Source organism: Alligator sinensis, unplaced genomic scaffold, assembly GCF_000455745.1.
Source record: "Alligator sinensis unplaced genomic scaffold, ASM45574v1 scaffold1223_1, whole genome shotgun sequence".
Lineage (NCBI taxonomy): Eukaryota > Metazoa > Chordata > Crocodylia > Alligatoridae > Alligator > Alligator sinensis.
The window spans coordinates 1,405,261-1,428,716 of record NW_005842062.1 but is presented as its reverse complement, the minus strand read 5'-3'; the positions used below and the strand labels follow the sequence as shown (position 1 = coordinate 1,428,716).

At 42.8% G+C, this 23,456-nt stretch overlaps 1 protein-coding gene across 3 annotated transcripts in view; it reads left to right on the top strand.

Moving 5' to 3' along the window:
* FAM198B (family with sequence similarity 198 member B) overlaps positions 1-23,456 on the top strand; it is a 44,710-nt gene that overhangs the window by 842 nt on the left and 20,412 nt on the right. For all 3 annotated transcript variants that reach the window (XR_003093956.1, XM_025203599.1, XM_006023156.2), the window contains exons 2-3: positions 102-1,364; positions 16,763-16,977. Coding sequence is in view for 2 of the 3 variants with exons in the window: in XM_025203599.1 (XP_025059384.1) it covers positions 407-1,364; positions 16,763-16,977 (1,173 nt within the window). In the remaining variant the exon portion in view is untranslated. The remainder of the gene's footprint in view (positions 1-101; positions 1,365-16,762; positions 16,978-23,456) is intronic.

Below are 23,456 nucleotides of genomic sequence, written 5' to 3'. Positions count from 1 at the left end.
TCCCCCCCTTTTTATAAATATTTCCCCCCCCCCCCCACATTATTTGTTGTTGTGGATAACGAAATAACTATTCGCTATTCTTTTCCTTTCATGGTTTGCAGAGGAGACTCTGAGGCATTTTGCACCATGACACAGTTAACTTTGTGTACACAGTTGACTCCATTCATTCCCTGAAACCAATCTCTTCCCTTGTGGCTGATAAGTGTTTAACAGCTTGTTGAGGTGGCGTCAGTATCTTTAATGCTAAGCATTCACATTCCCAGCCACACAGCTAGTATCCATCCACTGCATACACTGGGAAAAGAAGAACTAGAGATCTGGGAAGGGAAATCATGCATCATCATCATCCTGACTGGAAAATCCCAAGCACTTTAAACTGCTTTCATCATGTGGATTCACTGGAGAAATGACCTTCTTAGATCGGCCAGGCCAGATCATAAACTGGTTTGTTTGCTCGCTGTGTGCCCCATGGGTGCTGAGGTTTTGGAGTTGCAGGCGCCCCCGGACCAGGAGGAATCTATTGCTGGGCACAGCGTGTGTGATCTATCTGGGGTTCCTGGTGAGTCAAGTGGGTCACGTTTTACCCCAGCACAAAGCGGGACACCAGAAGGGTAATTCTAAGAGTCTTCAAGGTGTTGTCCAGACACCATTCCTGGGCATCCCTCTGGATGGTACCTTGTCCCCACCTGATCCCCAGATTGGTGAAAATGGGACCTCAGTGCCAGCCAATGTGGTGTACATTACCCTGAGGTCCAAGCGCAGTAAACCTGCCAACATCCGAGGTACTGTGAAGCCCAAACGCAGAAAGAAGCATGCAGTTCCTCTGCCATATGGACAGGGCCTTCCAGGAGCTGCTGCCGGGCAGAAAGAAACCTTGCTCCAACAACGGGGGAGGATGAGTCAAGCTGTGGGGATTATGGCTGCAGTTGCTGCTCCAGACACACGGAAGAGCCACCTGATGGAGGACAGAGATAGAAAGAAGTTGTTGTCAGTGAGGCGCAGGGAACACTGGAGACATGTAGGGATTTCAGAAAATGTCAATGTGCAGCCCAAAACTCAGGAAAGTAACATCAGGATCTACAGTGAGAGTTCCCCCTCTTGGCTGACAAGAGATGACATCGAAAGCATGCGTGTGATGGCTGATTCCCAGATAGAGGGTATCCAAGAAGCACCTTCTCAACATGGGATTTTGGCCGTGTTTGAAAGAAATCCCAGGGCTGCAGGAGCAGCTTGTAGTCAAGGACAGTGTGGCCTCATCAAAATACCCCTGGACATGAGTGAGGTGTTTGCCTTCCATTTGGATAGGATCCTGGGGCTTAACCGGACCTTGCCTTCTGTAAGCAGGAAGTTCGAGTTTATCCAAGGTAACAGATGTCCCCAATTTTTAGTTTCCAGCTAAGAGTTTTGAATATTCTTTCCCCTCCCATGCTCCATAGATAAACACTTTGAGAATTGTAGAGTGCACGTTACAGGGAAAATAAACTGATATGCATGCTTATGTCATTGCAGGGGTCCTCTGTAGTGTAACTGTTCTAGGCAGAAACATGTGACATACCCAGAGTTTATTTATGATCCCAGCTTCCCAACTGCCTCATAGGTTAGTAGAGCTGGTGAGAGCAGAAAGACAATTGACATTTCATCAAAGTTTACATAGAGTGAGGAACAAAGGGTGATCCTTTTTATACATTTGTAGTTGATTTGAAATAATACTAGCCAACATAATAGAATTGAAGGCAAAGTGTGAAAGTTTCTTAACACCGCTCTCTGTGACTTGACAGGCACTTCAGAAAATAGCCCTTTTTAACACGATATTACAGAAAACTATCTCTAGAATTGATCTGTCACAGCTAGAGGGGAGGAGCAGAGTTTTTATCTAGGGCTTACTCTTGAATTTCCTTGACATAATCCCAGTAGTACAAATGCCCCTGTAAATTAAACCATAACTGAAGAGCATAAACTCTCTCTGTTTTCTTCCCACACAATCCAACAGATTATGTTTCATTGAATTCTTCTGCTTAACAGTGTAAAGCTGAAATACATGTGAAAGATATTTCTTTTGATTAAAACCATAATTACTGTAAACAACTTTTTGAGGAATATTATATTTTTGCTTCATCCGGAAATGAATCAAAATTAGATTTAATAGTTCCCAAATTATATCACATCTCTCTCTAACACTACAGTCTTGTTAAATATGTCTTCAGCCTAACTGCTATTTTTACATACCCACAAATCATGATCTGAAAAGACTGCATTACATTTTAATGAATCATTGCTAAAGTGGTTTGTTATTTGTTTTTGCTTTTCATTTTTTACTGATGAAATCAGATTGTAAGAAATATTTTAATGCAAGCCTGCACTTTACTGGGGAAAAGGTAAAGTCAAAATGACCTTGCAAAAGCTGATGGAAGGAAAAGGACCTACTGATGTGTGATTTATCAACCCTCTAATAGCCTTCCCTCCAGCAGCCTGTACAGTGATATGAATGAATCTCTAGAAATAAAGATTTGGTATCTCTTGACTATTATTCATACTAGCAGAACATGTAAGATACATTATGCATACTTTATTTTTAGGAACAGGCTTTATTGCTATAGGGCTATTATTAGGAATGAAAAACTTCCAGTTCAGGGGTTCTGTAGGGCTACGTAGGTGACAGACTGCAGGCCTCTTGAAAAGTATTAGGTTAACTGTGAACTGAATTTCGTGATGTCCTTTAGCCAGCAATACCTTTTGGGTTGTCTGAGAGAGGGAAAGACATTTGCCTTTTTTCAACCTCTTTCCTCCCATCATTGGTTATAGTCCAACAGCAAGGAAAGGGTTGCCAGGTGATGAGAAGGGGAGAAATATTTTTAATTTTTGTCTTGCTTTCTCTTTAAGGGCAAGCTTTTGGAACAACCACTGTACCTTACCTTTGTCCTTCTCTTTAGAATAATACACTAGATCTAATATATAACTGTTATGCATGTATGCCCATTGGTTGCCATAGTTATCTCATAGTTATTTGCATGACTGTACAGTATTTTGATTTGAAAATTAACTGCACAAAATTTAGTAATAATAGAGGTTTGTTCATCCTTTATGGTTCTAAAAAGGAACAAAAATACATTATGAAAAAACATTATGGATAATTAAGAAGCCTGCCCCTTACTCATTTGAGTAATCTTTAGATAGACAATCCGAATGATTCTAAGAAGCAGTTCTTGTGAGTAATGAGTCTGCTTATATGAGAAAGAAAGCAATGCAAAATTGGACATGTGTTCATTGTATGTGTGCACATACAATTTCTAAGTGGATACACCTCTCCATGACACATCCTTTTAGCTTGCCTCAGTTGTGATGTGATGCAACAAGACATGTTTAATGTAGCATTAAAATCTTAAAAGATAGGCTTCTGAAAACTGTCATATATTTTGTTCAAAGCATTTTCTAGGAGGCCCTTAAGTAAACCCCCAAATAATTTTGATTTGTTTTCTTCCAACAAATTCCTTCACTGATATTTGGTGGAAAATCTAGCAAAATACTGTACTTCAGAGTTTTTGGAACTATGAAATTTCACTAGGAAAGGAACTGAGCTTGTCATTGGAGTACCTGCCATTAATGGTACCTACAGAAAGGTGAGAAAGGCTTTGCAAAAGGCACATCATTGCCTGTTATGTGACACTTCTGCTAGGTACAGATATTCAGAAAGCCTGAGGCAGAATCAATCTAAGTTATGTGATTTTCTGTAAGCAGCAGATTGGTTGCAAACAGAACACATTTGCCCTTTGGTGGAGCGGGCATACAGGCTGCCTTTCAGCAGGCCTCACGGAGCTCCCAAGGCTGCTGGAGACTGCTGAGCAGAACTGAGCACCCTGGCCACCTATGATTGGCTGCCGAGCATGAGCCAGCATGCCTCAACCCCCTGTTGCTGTACCTTGTACCCAGGCCTAGGCTTCCAGAAGAGCTCTGGGGTGAGCGCCGTCCATCATGGATGCTCAGTGCTCCCCCATACACCCCTCCTGCCCTAGTACTCTGGGACCTTGTAGCTGTAGGCCAGAAAAACCTTGCAGTACCCCAGGAGCCCATGGCCAGGGTATCTTCCAGCAGTGGCTGAGCCATGGAGGGCACAGGGTTGCCTTCATGCAGGACCAGTCCTGATGTTGTACCCCTACCACCCTGACCCACCAGAGGCAAGTCACCTGCACCGACTCTTGCTTGGTTTGGAGAAAGTCCATGCTGGTGTCCAGGTGGCAGGGTGCCTTGCTCTGGACACTGACATGCGGTGTGCAGGATCCAGAGTTGGGCTTTGTGGGGCTGTGCCTGAGTATGGGGATATGAAGGTCCCTGGCTGGGTGTGTGGGTCCAGGGTTGGGCTCCGTGGGGCTGTGCTCAAGCATGGGGGCTCTCCTGGGCTCAGTGTCAGGTGTGCATGTGTGTATATCATGGGGTGCTTTGTGATGAGGTGCAGGGGGCATTGCCCAGGGATGCATGTGCCCAGGCCCCAGGGCTCATGTGGGTAACAGAGATGCCTTCCTTCCCCCTACCCCCTGCCCCACTATCTGCCTGCACCTGACAGATGGCCGGAGGCAGGGATGGGGAGAGGTGGTTTGCTGGCTTGGTCTAAGAGTTTGGAGGAGGGGCCCACTGAGTGCTTGCCTAGAGCAGCTGTGTGTGGCTTGAGTGCAAGTGCACCTCCCTGCAAGGGAAGGGAGCAGGGAGACAGCAAAAGAGCCTGGGATGCCAGAGGAAAGTGATCTAACTTGAATTGGTAGGGCATTTGGTACAGAAGCTCCATTCACCCGTCTAATGTAAATCAATTAGATTTGAGTACACATTGAACCAAGTCTCTTTTAGACCATGTTCTCCCATTTTTAGATTGGTGTATGTGTGCTGAACTTCTGTTCTCTTACAGGTAAAGATCTATTTCCAATCACTTAGACCGGTTTATGTGTAATGTCTATGTGCTGGCAACTCAGTAGAGCAGCAGCTATTCTTCAAGCTGCACTGATGTTTTCAGGACCTGTTATCCCTAGTCCATTTCCTAAGCTCCCTTGACCTAAGAAACAGGAAAATAATCATTTTGGGGTAAAGTTGATTGCTGTCAAGGCACAACCCTCTTTAGTCTACACCTTATCGAAGAACAATGACTGCACAGCATGTTACTTTGACAACAAACTAAGGTTTGACCTGTACTGGCACATTTAAGATCCAATCTATAGGTGAACTAATTGTGATTATAATAGTTAGTGGTTTTCAAGCATCTTAAAGTCACGGAACCCTTTCATATCCCTTCTTCTGTTGTGGAACCCCTACCCCTAGCTCCGTCGCTCATGTGAGCTGACATGGAGCCAGGTGACCTGGTCTACCAATGGCAGCACACTGCCTCCCGGCCTGCTCTGCCATAACCCCCAGTCTCTTTGTAGAACATCTGGTAACCTATCATGGAACCACAGGGTTTCACAGAACCCAGTTTGAAAACCACTGTAACAGATCATGGACTAAATTCTGTCCTGTACAGAGACAGTCTGCATCAGGGAGCTGATGGATTTCAGTGCCCCACTTCCAATATAACTTCAAACTGTTTACTGCATCACTTGCACGGGGTCTGAGATTCCCTTCACAGGACTACATGTTGGCAATCTCCTCTAGGGCTGTGTGAAGCTTTGGTAGCTGATTTGATTCAGTTACCAGTTGAAGCCTGGGTGGTTTGTTCAGGTGTGGGAAGGCTCCTGCTACTGCACACACCCTGGCAGAGGCCTGGGGGGCACCCCCGGATCTGTGCATAGGTCAGAGGCAGTTGCTGCTGCGCACTGGGGTTTGTGCCCCAAGCCCTGCTGCAGGTTTCCCAGGAGCGCCATAACGCCACATGTGTCCCACCACTGGGCAAGCAGGGGGTGAGGCTCAGCCCATCAGTGGGATGCACATGGTATCTCAGTGTTCCTGGGGCAGCTTGCAGCAGGGCTCTGGGTGCAAAGCCCAGCATGTAGCAGCAGTCACTTCTGCTCTGCACACAGACTGAGGGGGTGGCATGTGTCCCCTGGACCTCCGCTGGGGTGCATGCAGCAGCAGGAGCCCTCCCGCACTTGGACGAGCTGCCCGGGCTCCAATCATCCCACCACCTGGCCCGGCCAGGGCCCCACTCACCCCAGCCCCTGCCCCTGTTTCTGCTTCTACTCCATACCCTCCCTTTAATTCAAAAACTGATCTGGTACTTATAAAGTGCAATCCAGGATCTATCGCATGCCACCCCCGCCACCTTCCCCTCACCCAGACTGACCTGCTGGGCAGGGCAGAGTCGGGGGGCGGGGGGTGTGGCATGCAGGAGATCCTGGGTGGCACTTTAATTAAAAAACTGATCTGGTACTTTAAAAGGTAGTAGACCACTGTTCTAGCAAAATGAATTTTCCAGAGGGGATTTTTTCAGTGCTAAACATACTCAGAGAGTAAGAGTATCTGAGTTTGAGCAGCATTGTCTTTGCTCTCTATGATTGGTCTTGTGCAAATAGATACTGTGGGTTTGGCGCAGAGGTGGTAGAAAGTTCCGCTGATTACAGTTGCCATGCTTCTTTGCTGACCTCTGCACAGTGAGAAATGGGAGCAGATTTTCTCTGTTACACTGAACATATTTAGTATGCTCTTTCCATCACAACAAAAAGTTATGCATAATCAGGCACAGATGTTACTAATTATTAATAGCATGGCAATTGACAACATGAACTTCCACTTCCCTTATGCATTCAGCTGGTTGAAAATGATGTCTTTTGTGTGCCCTTAACAGACTGAGCTGCACTGTGAACAACTCATTGTCACATGCTGGTGAAGGACCAGAGAGTATATTTACAACATTTTTTAAAATAAAAATTCACTGATTCACAGTCAGTGTGATCAGCAGCACAGTCTATGGTTCAGAGTTACTGAATGTTCACTGCAGACTCCCTCAGATCTGCAGAGGATAGATTTTCTTGCCTTCCAAGATTCTACCAAAGTGTATTGTTATAGATGAGAGAAGGATGAACAGGGGAGGAAACCAGTGGGCTGTACGTGTTTCTTACTCTTCAGAGGGCCATTTTTTTCAAAATGTCTCTTTTCAAATTGACCCCTCTGATTCTGAAGTCTTGTTCCACAATTTCCATTTTCTCCTGTGTAAGTATATCCCTCCTTCCCTTCTCCCTTCCTGGGGAGAAATCCCATTAGTTCCTTCAAAGACTGAAAGTGTTAAGTTTTGCTTCACTCTAGGTCATGGTGATAAAGAGTTGGAGAAAGAGCTGAGCTATATTCATAGATTCATAGACTTTAGGATCAGAAGGGACCTATTAGATCATCGTGTTTGACCCCTTGCCCTGGGCAGGAAAGAGTGCTGGGTCAGATGTCCCCAGCCAGGCATTTGTCCAATCTCCTCTTAAATACCTTCAAGGAAGGGAGAGCACCACCTCCCTTGGAAGTGTAGTCCAGATTTTGGCAACTCTCACTGTAAAGAATTTTTTTTCTGATATCCAATCTAAATTTACTCTCCTTCAGTTTGTCGCCATTGTTTCTAGTTACCCTGATGGGCGTCTTGGTAAACATCATATCCCCTATTTCCTGCTGTCCCCCCCCCCAATGAATTTGTAGACAGCCACAAGATCACCTCTCAGCCTTCTCTTGCAGAGGCTGAAGATATTCAGGTCCCTCAATCAGTCCTCGCAGGGTTTTTCCTGTAGGCCTTTAACCAGATGGGTGGCCCTCCTCTGAACCCTTTCCAGGTTATCTACATCCCTTCTGAAGTGCAGAACCCAAAACTGGATGCAGTACTCCAGCTGCGGTATGACCAATGCTGCATAGAGGGGAAGAATCACCTCCTTGGACCTGTTTGTGATGCAACTACTTATACAAGAAAGAGTGGTTAGCTTTACTTATTACCTCATCACATTGGTGACTCATGTTCATTTTGGAGTTGGCTACAACTCCGAGATCCCTTTCTGCAGTTGTGCTACTTAGAGTGGTACCTCCAAGGTTATAGGAGTGTTGATGATTCTTCTTCCTCAGGTGCAAAACATAACACTTATCTTTGTTAAACTGCATCCTATTCTGTTCTGCCCACTTCCCCAGCCTGTTCAAATCTGCCTGGATTTGCTCCCTGCCCTCTAGTTTGTTTACCTCCCCCTAAGTTATATCCCCCTAAGAGATTTGTTCTATTTATGAAGGATTTCCTGGGTATGTCTGAATGGTTGGATCCAGACATGGTTTGGATTTTACATACTGAAACCTTACAGATGGTATTTGATGGGTGCATCTACATGAGATGCTACATTGCTGTGGTGACGAGATACGGCAACGTAGCTTGTCACCACAACGATGTAGCATCGGCAGCCATTAACTGTGATGCTGCTGTTACGTCACTGTAGCGATGAGCTACACTGCTGTAGCTTGTCATTACTAGGGTCAGAAACGACCCATGCGCTGCTGGGACTGCACATTACCAGCGGGTACTGCGCAGGCATTTAGTACTTGCTTTATGACTGTGCAGTATACTGCTTTAGCAAGCACTAAATGTCTGTGCAGTATCAACTGTGCAGTCAGGGTCATGTATAGACACTCCCAGTACTCAAATGGATCCAAGTCCCATTTATACATTGATTCCAAGACGCCTAAGGAACAGATTTTAAAATCATATTTAGTGTCAATAATTCAGGAATGGAATTAGACATTTAGGCTACTTACAGATATGAAAAACAAAACAAAATAGTGCTTTTCTTTCAACTTGGTGTGCCCCCCACACCGAGCACAGTGCATGCCCAGAACACATTATCACGTTAATCATCATCACATTAATTTGACCCGGCTCACCCAACATCTGTATAGATTGTGCACTTCAGCCCTACGGGGATCCAAATCAAACTGAAGCACTTCCTCTTCTGGGAAAGTGCTATTTTTTAGGGTGGGGGGGAAGGTTCACATCTGTCAGTGGCCTTAGACACTTTAGAAAACCCCATCAAAAGACTACGTGAGTAGGTTTGAAATACTTCCAAAAAAAGCCAGCCCAAAGTAATTTTCAGAAACAGGCTCCTATATCACAGAGCCCCTGAGCATCTCGGGTAGATCATATCTGCTTATATTTTGATAATCATTGACTATCAGTTATCAGTTTTGTGGTTGCCTTACCTGAAACTCAAGTAAGCTTAAAGGCAACCCCATTTCTTGATGTTCCCGTGTGCACTTCCCCTGATACAGATGATCTTGGCTTTCTGTTCTTTCCCTTCTCTGCTGTTTCCTGCCACTCAGTGTCAGACCTGTGAACGATGCATCATTGGTCAATAATCCAGAATGCTTTAGTTCAGGCTTCCTTTCACCTCACCCAGTTCTCTTCTCTGAATTCTGGAGGGCAGTGATTCCCAGAGGGTGCTGCAGCACAGAGACTGGCAGAGGTGTGCTGCAAAAAATGATACTTTCTTCCTGTTTTTTGTATTTTAAGCTGTGGGCCAAAGTGTACATGTAGACCTTGGTGCAAAGCAGGGTGCAATGAGGCTATGTCTCTGGGGTGCAGGCAGTCCTGGCCAGCTCCCCAGTGGCTGAAATCTGCATGCAAACCCCATACAGGGAGCAGGAGGCTGAGAGAAGCAGTAGTGACAGCAGCCCAGACATCTGCAAATCTGCTGCTGACACCCTGCCTGCAGTCCAGGAACATGGCTGCCATATACCCCCTTGTTACAGTTCAGCCTGGCACCGACTCCCCAAAAAGGGCTTTCCCCATGGGTTTGCTACCACTCCTCTCAACTCCCACTCCCTGGCTGTGGCATGTATGGTGTTTCCAGCTTCTGGGGAGTTGCGGCAGGACTGGATATCCGCAAACTGTGTTCATACCACTGCTACTGCTTTTCCCCGCTCCCCTTTTTGGGTGTAAGAGTGAAGTGAACCACCAATTTTAATCCAGAAAAAAAGTGTGCCCTAGGTATCAAAAGTCTGAGAAACACTACTGTAGTGCATGTTTACTTGTGCTATTCCCCCTACTTTTGTGTGCGTTTGTGTGCACATGCATGTGCTCATGCTCCCCTTCATGGTCCTAGGTTCATCTGTGTAAGTTCAATATTGAGTTGTTAATCTTTTAAACTGTATCACAGGGCCTTTACTGTGGCTGTATTTTTGTGAGTGAATACATCTTGGTGACTCAAGCATGTTAATTTGTACCTCAGTCAGTTGTGTTTGAGGTGTGGTTAAAGGAGTGTCACCCACTTGATGTCACATGTGGGACCCCTTTGGGCATTTGAATATTTTAATATAGAGCATAGAGGACATATCCTAAGAGGCCATATCCATTCCTACCCCTACACACTCTTTTTGGTACTACTTCTCAGTCAGACCCAGGCATAACCTGCTCACTCATTTTCTCTCTCTGCATGCCACTTCCAGAAATAAGGCAATGTTGTTGCCTTAGCGTGAACCTGAGCACATGACAGTAAGAATACCTGAGGCAGAGAGCCTATGAGGGCTCTAAGTGTACATCCAACATTTCTTGAAAACAGCTACATTATCTCATTTCAGGAGCTGGTGCATGCAATGCTGGAGTACTTTGTGGTATATTCCTATGTATGGCATGGTGGTGGGGTGGACATAGGCTTAGGTTCTATATCAATGACTAAAAAGATGACTATTTTATACATGTAAGAAGTCCTGTTGAAATGAATAGACCCAGACACATCCTTAAAGCTAGCCATATACTTAAGGACCCTGACAAATCAGTCATTTACACCCAATGTTTTGAAATATCCCTGAGGTTCCTAAGATGCAAAGGAACAAAAATAACCCTAAAGCTAGTAACAGTGTGAAAGCTGAAAGCTACTGAACATTTTGGCCTGAATGTTCCTCATTCCATAATAAAGCCACAATTAAAACAGTTGCTCTTGTGGGTGCTAATGAGCCAGATAAGGAAACAATAATGAAGTTTGAAGGGAATGAATAAAGTGAAGTAAAGCAACATTTTGACAATTTGAAGAAGGGGTCAGTTTATTGAGAGACTAACATCTGGGGACATTTTATTCCAGAAATCTCTTTGCCAGCTAAAAACTAGACAGGGATCTTGTTTGGAGGACTTGAAACAATTTTCTGTGATAAAAGTGTGAACTGAAATATTGTCTCCTGTGTTTCTTGAATGGTCAAGTTAACAGACTTTGGGCAGATCCAAATAAGATCATAAGATAAATATGAGCCAATAGTATGCTCTTGTTGCAAAAAAAGCCAACAGCATACTGGCCTGTATTAACAGGAGTGTCTCTTGCAAATCAAGGTAAGTGATTCTTCTACTCTGTTCAGTACTGTTGAGGCCTCATCTGGAGTAGTTTTCAGTTCCCCACTTCAGGAAAGAAGTGGAAAGAATCCAGCATGGAGAGAGAGAAATGATCAGAGGCCTGGGAAACATGACTTATGAGGAAAGGCTGAAAGAACTAGGGTTATTTAGTCCAGAGAAGAGAAGACTGAAGGGGGATTTGATAACAGTCTTCAAATACCTGAAGGGTAATTATAAAGAGGATGGAAATAGACTTTTCTTTGTAGCTGTAGGGAACAGGAGTAGGAGCAAAGACCTCAAACTGCAGCAGAGGAAATTTAGATTAGAGAACTTTCTAACTCAGGGGGTATTTAAGCATTGAAATAGACTATCTAGAGAAACTCTGGAATCTCAACAGAAGGTTAGACTATACGCAGTGGAAGTTCAGGGCTAACGGGTCTTAGCCTCCCCCCCCAAACTAATTTTGTGGCAGCCAGTGACAGCAGTAGCACTACAGCACCACCGTTCCACAGCACCACTGCCATGTCCTGCCTCTGCAGCACTGCTCCCAGTGCCCCCACTGCGTGCTGTGTACAGCACCAGTACACTCTGGCCCCACAACGGCCCTGCAGGAGGGAGGAGCAGGGGTCAGCCCCCGCAAATAGTATTTTCTTTTGCCATCTATGGGTTAGACAGACACTTGGTTTGGATGATTTAGACAGGAATGATCTTGCCTTGAGAAGGAGACTGTACTAGACCTCCTGAAGTCCCTTCCAGCCCTGTTTTCCTATGATCCTAAGTCACATTATCTCATGTGTCTGGTACTGCTTTCCTTTCTTTAAGTGATTTTATGAGAAAAAAATATTACAAGTGAGGTGTTCAGATACTACAGTAATAGTAGTTTTCAGTCCCACACTATGCCTATAAATACTTAAGGGGTGTGCATCAGGATCTGGGGGAATGCCTGTTCACCAGAGCACCCCAAGGGGTGACAAGGTCCAACAGTCATACTCCTGTAACACCGTTTTAGGCTGGACATAAGGAAAAACTTTTTTACTGTCCGAGCCCCCAGGGCCTGGAATAGACTCCCCCTAGAGGTGGTGCAAGCACCTACTCTGGACACTTAAGAAACATTTGGGTACTTATCTTGCTGGGATCCTTTGACCCTAGCTGACTTCCTGCCCCTGGGATAGGGGGCTGGACTGATGATCTTACAAGGTCCCTTCCAGACCCTAATGTCTATGAAATCTATGAACAGGGAGCAATGAAGACCTTAGACTGAATTTGAGGAAGCAGAAACACAGCAGCAGCAGCAGCAGAAGGTAGACGGGGACCTAACTTCATCTCTTCAGCATCATCTTGAACTGCTGGAAAGTAGGCCACAACAACAGTGGAAACACTAGATTTGAACCTGGATGGTGCTGAGTTTCAGCTTAGCTCCCACCATAATCAACTGAGACTGAAAATGCTTTGCAAGCTTGCAGAGTCAGGCTTGCTTTGCTGCTGTCATGTTAAATTGGGTCAGAGCCTCATATGGTACAAATCTGCAGAACTCTGGTGACTGATGGGGCCATGCCAGTTTATACAGATGTGGATTAGACCCTTTATCTGCTTTTACTTAGCAGCTGCACATTTTCCCCACAATAGTTGGCAACCTGGGTTACTTCTGGCTCCAGCTGCTGTTCCATGAGCCAGTAATTCCACATAATGTGATAAAGTTGAAACGTTTTGTTTTAGTTCATCTTTGCTGCTTCTGTTTCCTGTGAATCACAGACATTTCCTGTGTTTAACCTTGGTCCTTTTTTATCCTTGTATTATCTTAATGGAAATTGGCAAGTTATTTTTTCATAGCTTTTTAAAAATAATTCTTTCTCTGTTATAATGACCCTTTTGGGTAGGCAGGAGTTGTTTGCCTTGCTTGAAGAGCACTGATGCATCTATTTTGGGAAAATCTCATAAATAATTACATGAATTTCCACTATAAACAGAACAAAAAATAGGCCTCTTTTGCTAGGTTCTCACAAAACTTGTTGATGTTTATATAGTAATAACTCTTCTATGGAAGTTTTCCTTCTGAACTGCTTTACAAAGGAAGGGAGGATCACTGGCCCCATTTCTTAGATAAAGAAAGAGTGGCATGAAGAGGTAAACTGACTTGATTATAATCAATAGCAAAGTAACAAAACTGGCAGTGAAGTCCAGAATGAAAGGAGAAGGGGATAGGACTTATGAAAAATTTACCCAAGAAGTTAAAATCTAAATTCTCCAAATTGGGCTCCTAAATCCTTATTTGGGCACCAAATTAAGAGGCCTGTTTTTCAAAAATGCCAAACATTCATCATCATGGGAAGAACAGAAGGACAATGAAACCAAAGCTTTCTGTTTTGATGCTTAATTATTAGAAAATAATAGAAAGATGAGAAGAGCTAAAGTGTGACTGTCTCGTGTTTGAGTATTAAGACAGGGAAAAGTTGAAAGGCTCCTAGTTCTGTGGTAGAGTGCTTTTCGCTATCCTCCTGATTTTCCAGTTGTGCGGGCCGGGAGCGGCCTGAGCCCTTTTCTGCGCTGCACGCAGGCTGTGGCCAGCAGCCCAGGCACGCCGGGTCGGAGAGGGAAGGCCGTCGAGCTGGAATTAGGCACAAATGCATATCGGTAGTTTTAAAGATTGTTTACTTACACCGAGATGGCAGTGGTGTAGGCTGGAAAACTTGATTGAGTTGCAGTTACAGACAGACAACACAGACGGTCTCGTGGAGGTTGCTAGGCTCCACGGTGCAGAGCTCCGGACGCTCTGGGTGAACGCGCCACCAAAATAGAAATCGTAGATACGTCTTATAAAAGTCGCACTCGAAGACGGGAAGAGGTGGGCGGTGGATCAGGCCGCCAAGCTCCTCTGGATCTCACACAGGGTTTCTATTACCCTGCCGTGTACCCAGAGTCCCCACGAGATGGATGTGGAGTCCTCTTCGGCTTGGGCGGAAACTGCTCAAGCCTCTTATACGGCTAACAGGCCAATCGTTAGCCGTCACGTGTAAATAATTTAGCACTAGCCAATCACGGGGAACGAATTTGTATACCGGTGGCGGGAACTCTTTTGCACCGTGCATTCCTCTTGTAACTCGAGCAATGCACTCTGCAAAAGAAGCTGCAGAAAAGGCGGGAAACTTGTCCCTGCACCGGGGTTTTCCTCTGCAACAGGAAACTCTCCCGTGCAATGCTCTGCAACTTGGCGGGGATAATTCTGGTGCCGAAGCGCACACACACAATCATGCCTTTGGGTCATGACACCAGTCAGGCTGAAAATGTTTTTATTCAATTCATTGTTGGGATCACTTGGACTCATTTGGCTTGTCTGCATAGTGACCTCGGCATTTCTCCTGTAAAGATTCTCTTGAGTCCACCCACTCCCACTTACACATGCCAAACCTGGAGATATACTGCTGAAACTGCTCTGGGGCATCCTCACCTGCTGTTTTCAAGTATACTGGATTTGAAGTCTTAAGAGTGAGCATTTCATTAGTGCATTTCTAGGTTTGGCACATGTGAATAGGTGCGGTGCCTGCAGGAACATTCTTGCTAGGAAACACTGGGTGCACAGTATAGATAAACCTATTGTGTCCTGGGAGACTACTGTGGTCTGGAGATTGTATTGACCTGGGTGGAAGATTGTTTGCTAATAATGGGCAAAGATCAGTTGTCCTTGTTGATCATTTTGGATCAGTCAGCATTCCCCCAAAACAGGATGGTTTATTGACTTCACTGTGGATATTGGCAGGAGTCCACAAAACCATTCTTAAGTCATTCTGCTCTTTGTTCTGAGTGATACCCTGTGCTAATGATCTCATTGCCATGGGAGTGTTTTCACGTGGGTTTATGAATAGCACTTTTCTGGCACCTCTCCCATTTAATATATACACAGTTTGATATTCTAAGATTGTTTGAGCTGCAACATAACCATCTATGTAAGAGTGAGAGCTATGCTGAAAATTGTATAGCAGTGTGATCATTTGGATATAATATATAATTTTAATGTGTCACTTCTGCTTTTGCTCACTTATCAAGACTAACATACAAGCATGTTCCACCAGCTGCTATTTAATAAACAACAACTTTTCAGCTAAATATTTTCTTTTTTTCATAGAAGCATGAATATGTCATGCCCTCTTCCCTTTCTCCCTCCTTAGAAAAATAAAATAAATGTACTGTGGTCTAAACTGCGACATAGGAATATTTAGTTCTGTTTCAGTGACCAGTTAGAGGGTCTGGGGTGGCATGGGCACTGAAGTGCATGGTTGATAGCTCAAAGGTCACAAATTTGAGGCCATGGCAGAAGCATGTTTGGCCCTGTCAGATTCCAACGAATCTGCAAATTCTGCTAAATACTTTGTCACAAGGACATGGAGAAGGAAGGGAGTGTCCTTCCTTTGATATCTTAAACTGTCAAGCTATCAAATGGAGTTTAAGCTATCAAATGGAGCAGCAGAGTTAGCAATAAGAACTTTGTACCATCTTCGAAAGTGGTCAGCCTCTTTTTCTAATGGGATATACACCACTTGCATTTAGCACTACTACTATATATTTTGACACACAGGACCCTGTTATAATAATGTAATATATATAATAATAATACCTATAATAATACGATGATAAAATAATATGTTGATATTATTATAGAGGTTTAGCTCATTTTAAAGGTTTAAAAAATGTGGTGGTTATAATTTCCTTCCCTGAGTCATGAAGAGTTGGATTCATCAGAGTTAACGCATTTTGCGTGACAGTTGCTGGGTAAGAAAAAATATTTATATAAATTTTTAAAACTGGTTAAAACATGCCTAAAGTGGATTTTCTGGAACATATTAAAGAATTCATGATGGAGTGGGTAGAATGAAGGCTATCCCCTGGGATGATTTGTACGACTCATTGGCTTCACAACTCATTGTCCATGCCAATTTCATGTCACATTGTCATGTATCTTATCTATAACCTATCTATTTACAACTAAGAAGTCTTATTTGCAGGACTCAAATGTTAAAGATGACAACTTAAATCCACTGTTTGAACTCAAGACTTTTCTGCCTCTCCCTTGCCCCACCTTCATTAGAAAAAAAGAACATTACACCTCAGTACCATAGTTTCACTGAAATCAAAGGCACCACATTGATTTTTATGAGCTACTAATCTGCCAAAAACCTTTTTGATTGATTTAATAAATAGCCTTCTACAATTAATGGATGTGTAAGCATACAGCCCTTGTTGCAAACAGAAAACAATTTTTCTCAGTTACTGAAGACAGTTATAATGTCTACGGTGTTTCCTTTTCTGCGGTTGCTGGTTTTAGATGTGGAGTATGACCTCATTAAATAAAAGTTGTCAAATTAATGGGGTTTCTTTCCTTCCTGCCACAACTGTAGAATGTCCTCTTTAAAAGCAAATGCCATAAATTACTGTTCCCTTACAGACTGTCTGAAGAATGATCAAATGGTGTAAGTCCATGAAAGCATCATTCACATAGGGTAATGATTCCATTTTGTCTTTTCTTAGATGGGCAGCCCTGTCCTGTTATTCTCTGGGATTCCACACTGTCCCCAACAGATAATGGCACCCATTCTTCAGTGAGGCTAAACTGGAGAGACTATCAACAGCTACTAAAGCAGAAGTGCTGGGTAAACGGCAAAGTGCCCAAAGCTGAGTGGGGATGCACTGAGATTCATCACCATGAGTGGTCCAAGATGGCACTCTTTGATTTTCTTCTTCAGGTAAGAGAACAATGCAAAGTATTTACTGAATGCAAATACTAGACTGCAAAAGAGTGATCGAACCAAAATGACAACCCACTATAGTTAAGGGTTAACCATTTCTACTGATATATCCAATTATAAATTCATTGTAAAGTATAATTTTATCTTCAAATTCTTAGAAAGAGAATGTTCGCAAAGAGATTATTTTTCCCTTTTTAATGAACAAGGGATGCAGTTTTACATTTGAATTGTTTCTGATACATTTTACAGCCAGAAAATATGATGGACCTAGTTCTTCACTGCTTTGCACTTTGTGCTCTCATTGACACTTATGCAAAGTGAGTGTAAACCTCTCCTATTCTCACTTTGTAGTATTTCACATTTTCACAAGTGTAAATGTAAGTATGACTTATTTGAAAATAGGTCACAGGGCTTCAAAATTCTTCATTTTTGGCTTCTTAGCAAAATGGTCGTGCTACTGAACTAACCAATGTATGAGGATGTCATTGCTCTTATACCTTTCTGTTTTCACTCTCAGCTCCAACACTTCAGCTGCCAAGAGGATGCCAAGTGAGTAATCAGCTGAATGTGAGCTCCTAGTGTGATGCTGTGCCCTTAAAAAGCTAATGCAGTCCCTTATTTAAAGGAGAATTTAGAGTAGGAGCGAGGAGGTTGGTGCTGGTGCAACTTCCACTGGCATTTGTGTCCATAATTCAAGGAGGATGATGAACATTTGTAGAGGGTTCAGAGAAGAGATATGAGAATGATTAAAGTACTGAAAGACCATTCTTAGAGATGTGAAAAGACTGCAGGATTAACTTTATCAACAAGATGGTTAAGGAGTGATTTGTACATGGAGTACAGAAACGTGATAATGGAGGGCTCTGTACATGAGCAAGCAGAGGTATAACATTGGAAGTGGAAGATAGGCAACTTTACAAGTAATGTACACATTTTTTAAATGAGGGTAATTCAACATTTGAACTGCTTACCAATGACTAGAGGGAATTTAGGAGGGGTTGCGCTTGTTCTCACAAGTGCAACAGGACTGGAATTTTAGGGCTGCATTAGGCTTTGCAGCAGTGCCTGAAATACATTCAGTAAGTGCATTAAGCAAAAATTTCCATTTTGTACATGGTTTAAAAATTACTGCAGAGATGGCATAAAGTCATTAGGCACATAAAGTATTAACAATGAGCTAAAGTGAAAAGGTTAGACATTCACTTTGGTTGGGTTCTCCCAGAGCCTGTATTCAAGGAGCCCCATTAAGGATCTTTAATACAGTTCTGTGCTGGGATGTGCAGAAGGAGAGGAGATGCTGGGAGGAGAGGTACTTCAGCAAAAGTGACCTCTGGAAGGATTTGCACCTGTAGTGGCAGAAAGAAGGCACAAGTTCTCCCTGGGCTACACAGAGGAGTAATGTTAGCAGAAGCCCCTTACTATATCTTAAAAAAAAGAGGCTTGTGTTCTCTCTAGCCCCACCTCTTCAGCTGGCACATTGCTCTAACTTGTCTCCATCTTTCTTAGGGCCTTGTTACACAGTAATTTTGGGTGGCCCCTGGAGCTCTTAACCCTTGGACTGTCTGCACATTAACACCTTAAAGTGGTTTTAAGCACTCATTGACATTTAGAGGTGTGATAGGATTAGGCCTCCTGAGGTTCATGGCTAAATTTGAGGTTAGTGGTAAGCTAAGTTGCAATCACTTTCAAGGTTAAATGGATTTGGGCCTTAGCTCTTAATACATACTAGCAGAACAGGGAAAGATAGTATTGATGGCATGTGTACCCATATCCACCATGCTTGTTTTGTGGGGAACAGAATAAAAGATTTTTGTACATATATACCATAGGAAAGAGTTCTTGTTTGGCAAGGTACTGGGCTAGACCATCTAATGTCTTTAATTTCTGACTTAGCTAATCTTTTATCAAGAATGATTTTCTGTTCTCAGATAAACTTCTGCAGCCCATGAAATTAGTTGTAACCAAAGGAAGAACTTAGTTCTCTACTTAAAGTTTTTCATTTGATGAAATATAATTTTGTAATTAATTGAACTGGCCACTTAGTGGGTGTCAAGAGAGCACAAAGAAGACTTTCCCTTGTCTTTATGCTTCCCCATGCAGACTTGTCTGTCACAATTGTAGGACTTATATTCATCTGAGCACAAGTGTTAGTAGGAACTGCATTGCCAGAAGCACTGTTCACTTCAGGGCCATGCCTCCTCATTTGTTCTTTCCACTGACCAACAGGGATGCCTCCCTATGGAAGGAAGTTCATGGTATTCCCTTACAGTAGGCAGCAGATCCTCCATTTTCCCTTGCATGCATTTTATCTTCTAGAGCTTCTGCTGATTTAATTAATCTCTGCATTGAGTCCATCTGCACCAAGGTCTAAAAACTGCAGTAAACCTCTTGTATGCTCTGTATTTGATCTCTCTTGAAATTCAACTTTTTATAAAATTATGTTCTGCAAAATGTAAAAATAATTGCTTTGCAGCCTAATCCTGCTCTATGCAAGTTGTTTCCAGGAAGAATGGGTGTTTCCACATTTGGGTTATATTTCTGCAGCACTGGTTATGGTAATTATAGAACATGAATTTCCTACTTAAAAATAGGTTGCCACTTGTCTAGTGACTCCATCTCCAGTTGCACTGTGAATGAGTAGTTCTTGGAATCTGATATAAAGTTATACGTGGACTATATAGGTTCTAAACTTAGTAATAGCACAGTGTGTATCAAAGCATTTAAATGGTTTCTGATTTATAAATCTAAAATTGCTACTGTGTTCTTATTTAAGTGTAAAAGTTAGTCCGATGCCTGTGTCAGACTGGTACACAGAAGCACATATTGATTTTAGGACTCTTTAATACTGCAGTTTAGCAGTGACCATTGCCAACAATAGCCAATAGTAACTTCTGTTGTTGTCCAGAAATTGGCATAAACTGCAAGATTAGATGCAAAGGGACTGAGCTGTACATGATTTAAAAGGGAATCAAAACACTTTTGTAAGGTCTGCTATGGCTCAGGAATTCTTTGAATTCTAATATATACCTTATTAATTAGCACAAGTGCGTGCCAAGCAGATGAAGATGTGCAGGAGGGATCAGATGGCTCTGCTCAGTTAATATTTTCTGAGAGGTGTACTTGAACTGACATCTAAATTGTGAGGGGTTTCATCAGGAGAACATGGAAAATTATGGTGACTTGACAAAGCAACGGTGTGTATGCTGCACTGCTAAGAGTGATTAGTATTCTGGGAGTATTGACTATAAATAGAATGAAAAGCTTTCAGTTGATCAGGAAATCTATAACTGTCTTGCAAATATTACATTTGGTGTATAAACATCTGATCTATTCCACTGCTATGGGGAAGATTGATTTACTTTAATAACTTTAAGCATCTTGATGGTACCCATATTTTTAAGTGGTAGGAGATTGAATAGGTGGCTACCCAGCTTGAAATTTTCCTGGTCCTGCCTTTGCCAGCTGGTTTGCTTTCTAAAGTTGGAAATCTCTCTCTATATATTAACAAAATATCTTAATTAAGAGCCTGCTTCAGCAAACCCTTATTCATGTGAGTACATAATTTTCACATAAATAGTCAAATTCAATCTAGCATGCTCCGTGCCTTCATAGACAAGAATCCTATTTCACTTTACACACCCGAACGGCAGTTTTCCAGCCACATAATTGCCATTTTTGGCACACAAACACAGTTTATGAATCTGTTTTCTGTTACATGGCTACAGAGCATACACTCTGGTTGGTTATGCACTCTGGATCTTTACACATGTACCAACAACAGTAAGTCCTGAGAAAAACAAGAGGAAGACTTACACTTGTCCAATGTACACATATACAGAGAGACATACCTGCCTGGCCAGTGCATAGCCAGCTTTGTACACCCAATAGCTGCGTGGATACTTACATGTCTACACTGCAGGAAGGACTTGTGTATAAAAACCAGAAATGGGAGCTGTGCATGCAGTTTGGGCACATAAATGAAATAGGATTCTGCCCATAAAGTCTTCCTGGATTGAGCTGTGAGAAAATAACAAATAGGAAAAATGGTACTAAATTGAAAGGAACATGTTTTGTAGGAAGATTTTGTATATTATATTTTAGTTTGGATTGTGATTAAAGATTCAGAGAAATTGGAGGGAATTCATAGAACAGAAACTGATGGTGGTTAGAAGAACTAATTCATGAGGAAAGATTAAAATAAGTAAATATATATTATCCAAATGATAACTGCCTTTGAGAGGCCTTACAGTTTACAAGTATCTTGTATATACACATGGAAAAAGTAGAGGTATTTTGGGTGGTTCAAGGGGATGTAACAATGAGTGATGGGGTGAAATTAATCAAAAAATAATTAAATTGATTAGCAAGAAACATACCTAGCAGTACAGTCTTTGAGACCATGGTATATATTTTTAAAGAACATGTCTACTTCATGAGTCATATAAAACTAGAAAAGTAGGATGGAAAATATTCTATCTAAAAACATCATTGGTGAAGTAATGGAGTAACTGATCAAAATAAATGCTTTTAATTTCTAATTTCAATAAAATTATACAAGATATTATAGTATATATAATACATTATATGTATTATACTATACCACCCCTCCCAAATTTAAATACATGAAATAATGTGATTTTTATGGGTTTTTTTATTTTTGGAGATTCCATCTGTATTTTTTAACATTTTACCTTGGGTATATGAATTATGATACAAGTTTAATTAGATGATTGCATACTATATTTTTCTACAGAACCACTCCTTTATTCAATGTGCAAGATGGACTATGCTAGGGAAATGAAACAGGTTCCCATGTTGCATGAGGCTGTTATGTGAAAGGGTGTTGCCTCACTTATTGCAGTTGTGCAGTGAACTGAGGCAGAAGACTGCAGGAAGAAAAAGGGTGGTATTAGGTAAAAAGGCAGTTTAATACTGTCCTGGAGAATAAGTTCCTATCATCAAATCATAGAAAATAAGGGTTGGAAGGGACCTCAGGAGGTCATCTAGTCCAATCCCCTGCTCAAAGCAGGACCATTCCTAACTAGATTGTACAGCCAGGGCTTTGTCAAGCCAGGTCTTAAAAACCACCAAGGATGGAAATTCCACCACCTCTCTAGGGAATGTGTTCCAGTGCTTCACCACCCTCCTAGTGAGAAAGGTATTCCTTATATTCAAACTAAACCTGCCTTGCTGCAACTTGAGACAATTGCTCCTTGTTATGTCATCTGTCACCACTAAGAACAGTCTAGCTCCATCCTCTTTGGAACCACCCTTCAGGTAGTTAAAGGCTGCTATCAAATCCCCTCTCAGTCTTCTCTTCTCCAGATTATATAAACCCAGTTCCCTCAGCTTCTTCTCATAAGTCATTTGCCCCAGCCCCCAAACCATTTTTGTTTCTCTCCACTGGATGCTGTCCAGCTTGTCTACATGCTTTCTGTACATCTACATCCTTTCTGTAGTGGGGGCTCAAAACTGGACACAGTATTTCAGATGTGGCCTCACCAGTAGAGAATAGAAAGGAATAATTACTGCCCTTGATCCGCTGGCAACACTCCTACTAATGCAGTCCAATATGCTGTTAGCTTGCTTGGCAACAAGGGCACACTGCGGAGTCATATCCAGTTTATTGTCCACTGTAACCCCCAGGTTCTTTTTTGCAGAGCTGCTGCTTAACCAGTCAGTCCCCAGCATGTACCGGTGCATTGGATTTCTCCATCCTAAGTGCTGGACTTTGCACTTGTCTTTGTTGAACCTCATGAGATTTCTTTTGGCCTAATCCTCAAATTTGTCTAGGTCACTGAATCCTAGCCCTAACCCCCGAATGTATCCATTACACCTCCCAGCTTGGTGTTATCCACAAACTTGTTGAGGGTGTAATCCATCCCATTTTCCAGATCGTTAATGAAGATATTAAATAAAACTAGCCCTGGGACCAACCCCTGGGGCACTCCACTTGATACCAGCTTCCACCTGTCGTAACCCAGTGATTTTGGTGCCTCAGCACGATGGAATTTTCTTGCCACATGAGAGCCTATTGCACAGTGAAGGTTTTTGCTGCACAGAGGAACCGCGGTGCAAGAGAGTTCCCGCCAATTTGCAGCTTTGTTTGCAGGATGCATTTCTTCCTTGCAGCACAGAAATGCACGGTGCAAAGAGTTCCCGCTATTCGAATGCAAATTTGTGTCCCGCTATTGGCCAGCTCTAAATTATTCACACGTAGCGGCTGGTAATTGGCCTGCTGGCCGTTTAAAAATTTGCGTGACTTCCGCCCAAGTCGAAGAACTTTGAGCACGCTGCAGAGTGCCTCTAAAGAGATCTGACTTGCGGCTAGCTGATCGATAGACTGATCACCTATCGATCTTTCTTCCCGTCGCCGAGCGCAATCCCAGACATACCCTTTTCCCACCGGCTTTATTTACGGATGGATTCACTGGCTTGGGCCCCGCCAGCTGGAACAACTCACGTGGTTGTTCAGA